The sequence below is a fragment of the Vanessa tameamea genome, chromosome 24 (assembly GCF_037043105.1).
Source record: "Vanessa tameamea isolate UH-Manoa-2023 chromosome 24, ilVanTame1 primary haplotype, whole genome shotgun sequence".
Lineage (NCBI taxonomy): Eukaryota > Metazoa > Arthropoda > Insecta > Lepidoptera > Nymphalidae > Vanessa > Vanessa tameamea.
In genome coordinates, this window is record NC_087332.1 from 8,046,457 (window position 1) to 8,054,583 (window position 8,127).

General features: G+C 34.4%; 1 protein-coding gene across 1 annotated transcript; it reads right to left on the reverse strand.

Annotated features, from left to right (window-relative positions):
- Window positions 1–304: 304 nt before the first annotated feature.
- LOC113396024 (26S proteasome regulatory subunit 10B) lies at window positions 305–7,645 on the reverse strand. The gene is made up of 9 exons (XM_026633794.2): window positions 7,450–7,645; window positions 7,216–7,335; window positions 6,480–6,616; window positions 5,841–5,939; window positions 4,681–4,830; window positions 4,132–4,255; window positions 3,402–3,612; window positions 790–955; window positions 305–453 (listed from the first exon to the last, which is right to left on the reverse strand). Exons 1-9 carry the CDS (start codon window positions 7,538–7,540, stop codon window positions 376–378), a joined length of 1,176 nt encoding a protein of 391 aa, XP_026489579.1. The 5' UTR covers window positions 7,541–7,645; the 3' UTR covers window positions 305–375.
- Window positions 7,646–8,127: the final 482 nt, after the last annotated feature.

Here is an 8,127-nt window from a genome sequence, read left to right on the forward strand (position 1 = left end):
AAAAAAAGTTATAAACAGCTTTTTATATTACTACGTGACTTTGACATAACATTTCCCGCTCAAATAAGAAACTAAAAAAATATATTATGTGCAATATTCAGTATTTGTTAAGTTTAATATTTATTAAATAAATATATTGTGTAATTACACTTGTATTCTTTTTTTTTTAATATTATTTTAATTGTCAATTTAAAAGTTTGATGAGTTATTTAATGAAGCGGACAGACTCGCGAAACAGATCTGCACAAAGGTTTACCAACATTAAAGATCTAGAAGTGAAAAACAAAATAAATAAAAACAAAGATATTTAAACTAAATTTATTAAGACATGAATATTAATGACAATATATGTGTGTTTTTTCGGAAATTAAACAATTACACCGGCTTGTAATCCAATTTGCTTTCAAGTTTTTTGTTATCGGCCACCTTTCGTACAGCCTTCATGAGGTCCTCCTGCAATTCAAATGAAAAATTTACAAAAATATTTCGTACGTGAGAATTTTTTAAAAAGATAACCATAAAGTCTAAATATGTACTCTATTCGTATTTATTGATTTTGGTTTGAAATATAATATTGACAGGGCTTTGAGAAAGTCTATCTGGGTAGGTATTCATCACATAGCATACCGCTAAACAGGAATACTATTGACGTGTTTTAGTTTCAAAAGTGAGTGAGTCAGTGTGACTACAGGCACAAGGGACATACCATCTCTGTTTATACTGTATGTAATATTTTTTACAGCACCATTGTCTATGTCCGTTTACGTACTAATAGAATTAAAAAATGACCTGTATAATGTATTCCCTCTCGGCGCGAATGGCGAAGAGGCCGGCCTCCGTGCACACGTTGCGCAGGTCGGCTCCGTTGAAGGTGTCTGAGAGTTTCACGACGGCCTCGTAGTCCATCTCCCCGTGCTTCGCGATGGGCGCCGCGTGGATCTTCAGAATCTCCAGCCTGGAATTGTATTCAAATATTTCAATAACGAATAACAAGCGAAGCGTTTTTCGATGCGTTATGCGTGTTATATCTTGTTGTTGTAATATTATTTGATATTACACTGGATTTAAGAATTAAATCCTTAAATAAATTTAAAGCATATATAGTATGTACAAAAATATCGCTATGGTGAGTTTGGATGCAACGCAAACTTCAGGTGTAGCGGCTGTTGTTATGTTGGAATTCTTGTTCAAATTCTTAGAAATCCCAGCAGATTTTGCGACCGGAGGTTAGTAAAAGTTATCCTGCTGGGTAGTCAACAAGCATTAACTCCATGCTTTTTTATCATCTATATAATCTTGTATCGAATAATATGCCCTCTTTACCAATGATTTGAATCTATGAAACGGCAAAGTTAAAACTGTCTGCGGAATTTTATTATAGAAACGGATACCTTGCCCCAAGAAGGATTTATTGACTTTGCGGAGTCGGAAACTTAGCGTTATAAGCTTAGTATATAATGGGTTTTTCTGTCGAGAAATTGATTACAATAATAGATCCTTTGTCTTTTCCTGTCTTCGACTTGTTTTGTGGGGATCAGCGTATCAACTCTGTCAACAAGACGAAATTTCTAGGCATAATACTCGATAAGAAACTGAACGGAATTTGTCTCTCTGGGCATATTGTCAAAAAATGTGAAAAGGCCATTAACGTCCTTAGAGCAGTCTCAGGAGTCTGGTGGGGAGCTCACCCCTATTCTCTTAAACTACCGTACAATGCAATAGTTCGTAGTCATTTAGACTATGGACTGTTTGTCTTAGAACCACTAAATAAATCCGTATCTGAAAAACTTAATAAAATTCAATACAAATGCCTCAGAATAATTATTGGAGTAATGAAAACTACTCCTACTAACGCTGCAGAAGTCGAATGTGTTGATCCTCCACTTCAACTGAGAAGACAATTTTTATGCGACCGTTTTGTGGTAAAATCTTTACAGTTATCCTCTCATCCCCTCTGGTCCCGTTTAAGCGAATTGTCCCAACTCTGCGTTCGCTCCAAAAGTCCATCCTTATTATTAGACAGTTTTTTTAAATTTACGAAACTCCCACATCCTAACTTAAGGTTCCACTCAAATCCTCTTTTTTCCACTCCATTTAGAGCACTAGTCTTTAATCCATTATTACAGATCTTGGTCTTATTAAAGGGGCCCCTGATGCAAACTCCAAATTTCAAAGATTTTATCATCAAAATTGGTCAAATCATTTACTTATATTTACTGATGCCTCTAAACTATCCCCTGAAAGCTGTGTCGGCTCAGCCTGTTGGATCCCCAAATTCAAAATTGTCCTTCAATTTAAGTCCCCTCCTGAAACGTCCATCTTTTCCGTTAAAGCGATTGCGATTTTGGAAGCCATCCTTTTTGCCCCATGACCTTAGACATACGGTAATTCTGACGGACTCTTTGAGTTGTCTGTTGGCAATTTAGGAAAATCCGTTTCGTAGTAGGCGAAAGTTTTTTATCATCATTAAGATCAGGGAGGCATTGTTTTCCTGTCACCAAAAAGGGGCTGAAATATCACTCGTCTGGGGACCAGGCCATTCTTTATAATTCATTATAACCGGCAATGATGCCTGCGGCACTCATTCGCTAGAGCTGCTATAACAACCGGCTCCCTAGATCACTTTAAAAATTCAACTCAAGACTTGTGTGCTCTAGCGAAAACTCATCTGGATAAATCCTGGAACTCTGTTTGGAAAGTTTCATCAAAATCTAAAGGTAGATTCTACGCATCTCTACAACCAGATATTCCAAGGCGACCTTGGTTTTCTCTTCACAGGCAAGCTAATCGTTGGATCACCACAACTATCTGCCGACTACGCCTTGGACCTGCATGTATCCCATAGATCTTTGTAAAATTAGAGTCAGAGATCACTCTGTGTGAATGTGGCCTAGACGAAGGTTCCTTATCCCATACACTGTTTTCTTGTCCCAAACTCCTCCATCCCGTATGCGACGTTCTCCCTCCAAAAGTCCCTCGCCCTATTAATGTTGAATGTTTGTGTTCAGTCCACTTTGTAAATTTTTATGTAAATATACTGTGCATAATAACATTAAGTTGTAAATATTTTTGTGATTGTTCTTATATGTTGTCTTAATAATAATTTATGTTTTTCTAATTATTTATTATTGTGTTGTTTTAGGTTATGGGTTAACAGAGTCTACTAATATTATGCCTTCAAAATTGAATTAAGCCTGTAATCTCGACCGTACCGTTCAATCTCCATCGTGTCTTCTCCATCGCACGTGACATTGGCGAAATAATCTGTGCCCTCTTGGCACAAATAAAAGCCAGAATAAATTAAAAAAAAAAAAACAAAATAGATCCTTTGTAGTTTACTATTCTCAGGTGAATGGATGCATTAACAGTCAGGAGAACAATTAAATATTTTTATATCTCACCGAGCCTGTTCATTCGGCAGAGGAATCTCAATCTTCCTGTCCAGTCTTCCGGGACGCAGGAGGGCGGGGTCGAGGGTATCTGGGCGGTTTGTGGCCATGATGATCTTGACCTGACCGAGGGAGTCGAAGCCGTCCATCTGGTTTAGAAGCTCCATCAGTGTACGCTGGATCTCACGGTCAGCGCTTGTGCCCTCAGAGAAACGTCTACCACCTGGATTTGATATAGAAGTATGAAATTAGTTTTACCTATAAAGGTTGTTTAAAGGGTGATTAGTACAAAATGCTGTTTTTTTCGAATTTCATCACTGATGGTACTCAGATTGGGGCATTTCCTTTTCCGAATCATCAATAAGTAAGTTTAATGCTTCTCCATTGAATAAAGGAATTTGATTTTATTTGAGAATTCAGACTTTAGTTTAGACTAATGTTGTGGATTATTAGGTGTTTAGACACCTGCTAAATAATGTTTGTAAGTGAAATAATATTTTAATATGTAATAACCTAATAAAATAACAAATTTCATATTCACACAATGATGTTTTTAGCAAATTTGTTTAATTATTTTGATATTTAAAATGAAACTTTCTATCATTATATATTGTTTATACCTACTTCTTGCTGTATATTATAGCACTGTCTTGTGAATATGAAAATATATAGAAATATTGGTGTCATTAGTGGGTTCGTCTGTCTATGAAATTTGTATAAATATTATAAAGTTTTTACTGACCGATAGCATCAATCTCGTCCATGAATATGATACAGGGCTGGTGGTCGCGAGCGTAGTTGAACATCTCTCGGATGAGCCGAGCTGACTCACCGATGTACTTGTCCACAATGGCCGATGAAACTACCTACAAATTAATATTTATGGAGTAATTTTCAGTAGTTCTTATTCATGTGAATCATAAAATAAATGAACATGTGATTAAATTGGGTTGATTTCACTTGTGCTGAACACAGGTAAAGGAAATCATTGTTAGTAAGCCTGCATGTGTCATGTCAATTCCCAAAAATGACAGATCTCATTTTTGGTAATAACACCTGTTGGATCGACATTGGTGCTGTAAGAAATATCAACCATTCCTTACATTGTATTCCACCACAAATCTTCAGAACAAGTTGTTAAGTCCCTTGTGCATGTGACATTTTAACTACAGATTAAAATGTCTCTACCTAGTGGAATAGACTCCAAAATTTCCTCCTCAAAATAGAGGAGTCAGGCCCAGCAGTGGGTTATCAGCAGACTGATACTTTACTATGGATAAATGGGGCATACCTTTAAGAAATTAGCATCCAGCTGTGATGCAACCGCTCTTGCCAGCAAGGTTTTACCGGTACCAGGCGGTCCATATAGCAAACATCCCTTTGGTGGTGTAATACCAACTCGGACGAATAATTCTGGATTCATCAGAGGCAGCTCTATTACCTGAAATTGAAAGTGTAAATGAAAACATCATGTTCTGAAAGATTTTGGTTACAAACGGACATTAGAGATACTAGTTAATTTTACAAGAAATATACATTAACATGTGCATGTAAACAGATGATCTATCCCCCACACTCTCTTAGTCTGATGGGATATTCCTGGAGCCAAAGAGAGCAGTGGTGCTATTACGTTCATAGCAAATATGACTCTTTCTCTCTCTAGCAACTGTTGCTATCGAATATATGTTGCGGATTATTGTCAAATTAAATTTAATCAAATAAATAAATCAGTATTATGGACCTATGCAGTAGCATAATACTCCAATATAGTGATTTATCTACTGCAACATTTATCAATCCGCAACAAAATTTTTGATAGTAACAGTTCCCATGCTATGACCGTAATTGCACCACAGGAGTAGGACTGATTGGAATCACTGAGAACTTACAAATGTGTAATCTAAGGCTGATTAGTTAACCATAGACTGACAAATCAGTTCTGCAACCTGCAGCCTGTAGTCATATGAGACCTAGACTAGGATATAACTGATGAAGTAAATAACATGATAATATAGACAATTTCATCCGGATGAAACAAGAATTGCACTTTCTTCCAGATCACCGCACACCCTACCGGGTCCAATCTACACCATTCGGGGATCCACTCAGATACAAACGAAAACTTTCATCGAAATACATACATACCTTCAGAAGATTTATATATTTATAAAAAGATATACCTCCATAATCGTTTTTATTGTATAGCTTAATCAATTTATGACCTAAAACTAGTAATAATACTAGTAATAAAGTCCGTTTTACCAGGAAAAAATAAAAAATCATATTTCTATAAGATGACTGCAGTCTCAGTGCACATTTTATTCATTGGCCTTTTCCAGCATTCTAAATTGATTCCTATCATGTGCAACCTTCCTTTAATTTGAGATAGCCTAAATATTATGCAACAAATAACAACTAGAGTAATCAGTTCTTTAGGAATAAGTGACTTACTTCTCTCAGCTGTCTGATCTGTTCCTGCAGTCCACCGATAGCAGAGTATGTGACGTCACCCGGATCTTCGTGGCTCATGTTGTACACAAGGGGATCAACCTGAAAGTACACAGATACAGAAAATTATGAATACTGTAATAAATTTTTATTTTAATAAATAAATAATTATTTAAGGGTATTTTGATGGTGAGTGGTAACCTTTAACTACAATGGCATGATAAGAAATGTTAATACCACTTCTTACAGCATCAATTGCAACCATTGGATCAGAGATGTTACTTATTTATATAATTACATTGATTTAAAAAAATATACATTAATAAAGTAGGATCCTAAAACCATTTGATATTAATTTCACAAATAAATCTTGAAATATTAACAGCTTTAAATGTCTCATTGTTCCGTCCATGAAGGAGAGGGTTTTGAACTATAGCAGCGTGCTGTTCCAATGCTGGTTACTGATACTCAAGCATCAAATTTCAATCCAATAATTGTAGGTGACCTCACTATGTATTGTTTCATCACCAAGCACAAACTAAGCCCATGAAAATTTTATGGTTCTTATCCTTGGTTGTAAAAAAGGACCAACCATTGTACTGAAATACTATTCTAATGCAAAATACATTGGCTAATATTAACCTCTCGTGGTAAATGCCTCATGATTGTCAGTGTGGTCATATCCAAAGCAACTCTGGTGCCACCTTTTAGCTTATTCTTGTCCAATTGACGACGGCAGCCCACTACATACCGTGGACCATTTGTAGCCTTTACAATGACTGGAAGATAATAAAATTAGATACATATATTAATTTGGAATAGTTTCAAATAAAATTGTTCATAAGCAAATATTCTAGAGGTCATTGTAAAAAGTATTTCTTTCATGGAGCACCTTGATCTCGTTTTCTACACAACTTTTTTAAAAAATAGTTTAGAAATCATTGTTTATAGTCAATCTTGCACCAGAAAACTGATTACATAAAATGCACTATTCATTAATAATAATAATATATCAATGGATCATATAAATCAATTTTAAAGTAGAGAAATGTGTACTTTTAAGATATTTATGGTCATTTAAACTCGTGTTCTAAATTGAAACAAGGTATTTATAGCATGTTTGCAAGCAGAGTAGTACCTTCCCATTATCACTATTAATATATACATTTAGATATACATACATGCTTTTAACCCAATGTCATGAATCTTTCTATCTCTCTAATTTATTATTTCAGATTTAAAAATAAACGAAAAAAATGTTTTTTTCTATATTATGAATACTGTTCCATCTATAAAATTATTATTCTATTCATGTCGTTAGTTGCGCTATATAGAAGAAAATATTGTATTTTGATTTAGAAATAAGAGTAGTACTCACATTTTTCTTCTGTTAATTGTTTGAGAACTTCACCAACAATCTGTCCGACACTTTGTAAAGCTTTTAGGTCGTTCTCACTTTTGTCGTATTGTTTCGTTAAATCTTTCAATTGTTCACGCACTAAAAAAAAACCATAATCAAATCGTAAATAATTATAAAATTAGAAATAGTGATCTATTTTGTTATGAGGAATAGGTGATGAGTCGGCAAAATTGACTTTCCATTTTTACTTACTGTCTTTTAATCTTGATTCGACTTCTTTGTGTTCCATTAACTTCTTCCGATAATCTTGAAAAGCCTTTTCTCTCATTGAATCCGTTGCCATTATGTTTATTTAATAAGGTTTATGTGTAATTGATCCAACTTTAACGCCAGTAATGATTATTGTAAATTGTTTGACTTTGACAACTACATCCAGAACATATGACAGGAGTTTACGGACAGATTAAAAAAAAAGTTACGACTCTGTAGTCATTTTGACCCGCAGCTTGAGCTTAAGCTATGTAAAAATATTGACGATTGATGTGTTCTATTTATTAAAAAAAATATTTTCACAAAGTAACAAATTAAAAGCGATTTTGATTCAGACTTTGTTAGTTCTAATGATAATAGTGTTGCTAGATTAATAATCTTCCAATAGTCATTAAACATAAGTTGAGTACCATTATAAATAAAACAGTAGAAAGACTGTCTTGTAAACATTGTGTTATATAAATTTACGGATATTTTATCCTGGCCCTTGCTTGAATAGCCTTTGTGTTATTATTATTTAATAAAAATAAATCATATTGAAAAGTTTTCACAAAATTCAATATGACGTTCTCCCTCCTAAAGTTCCTCGCCATATTAATGTTGAATGTTTGTTAAATGTTAATGTTTATGTTCAGTGCACTTTGTAAATTTTTATGTAAA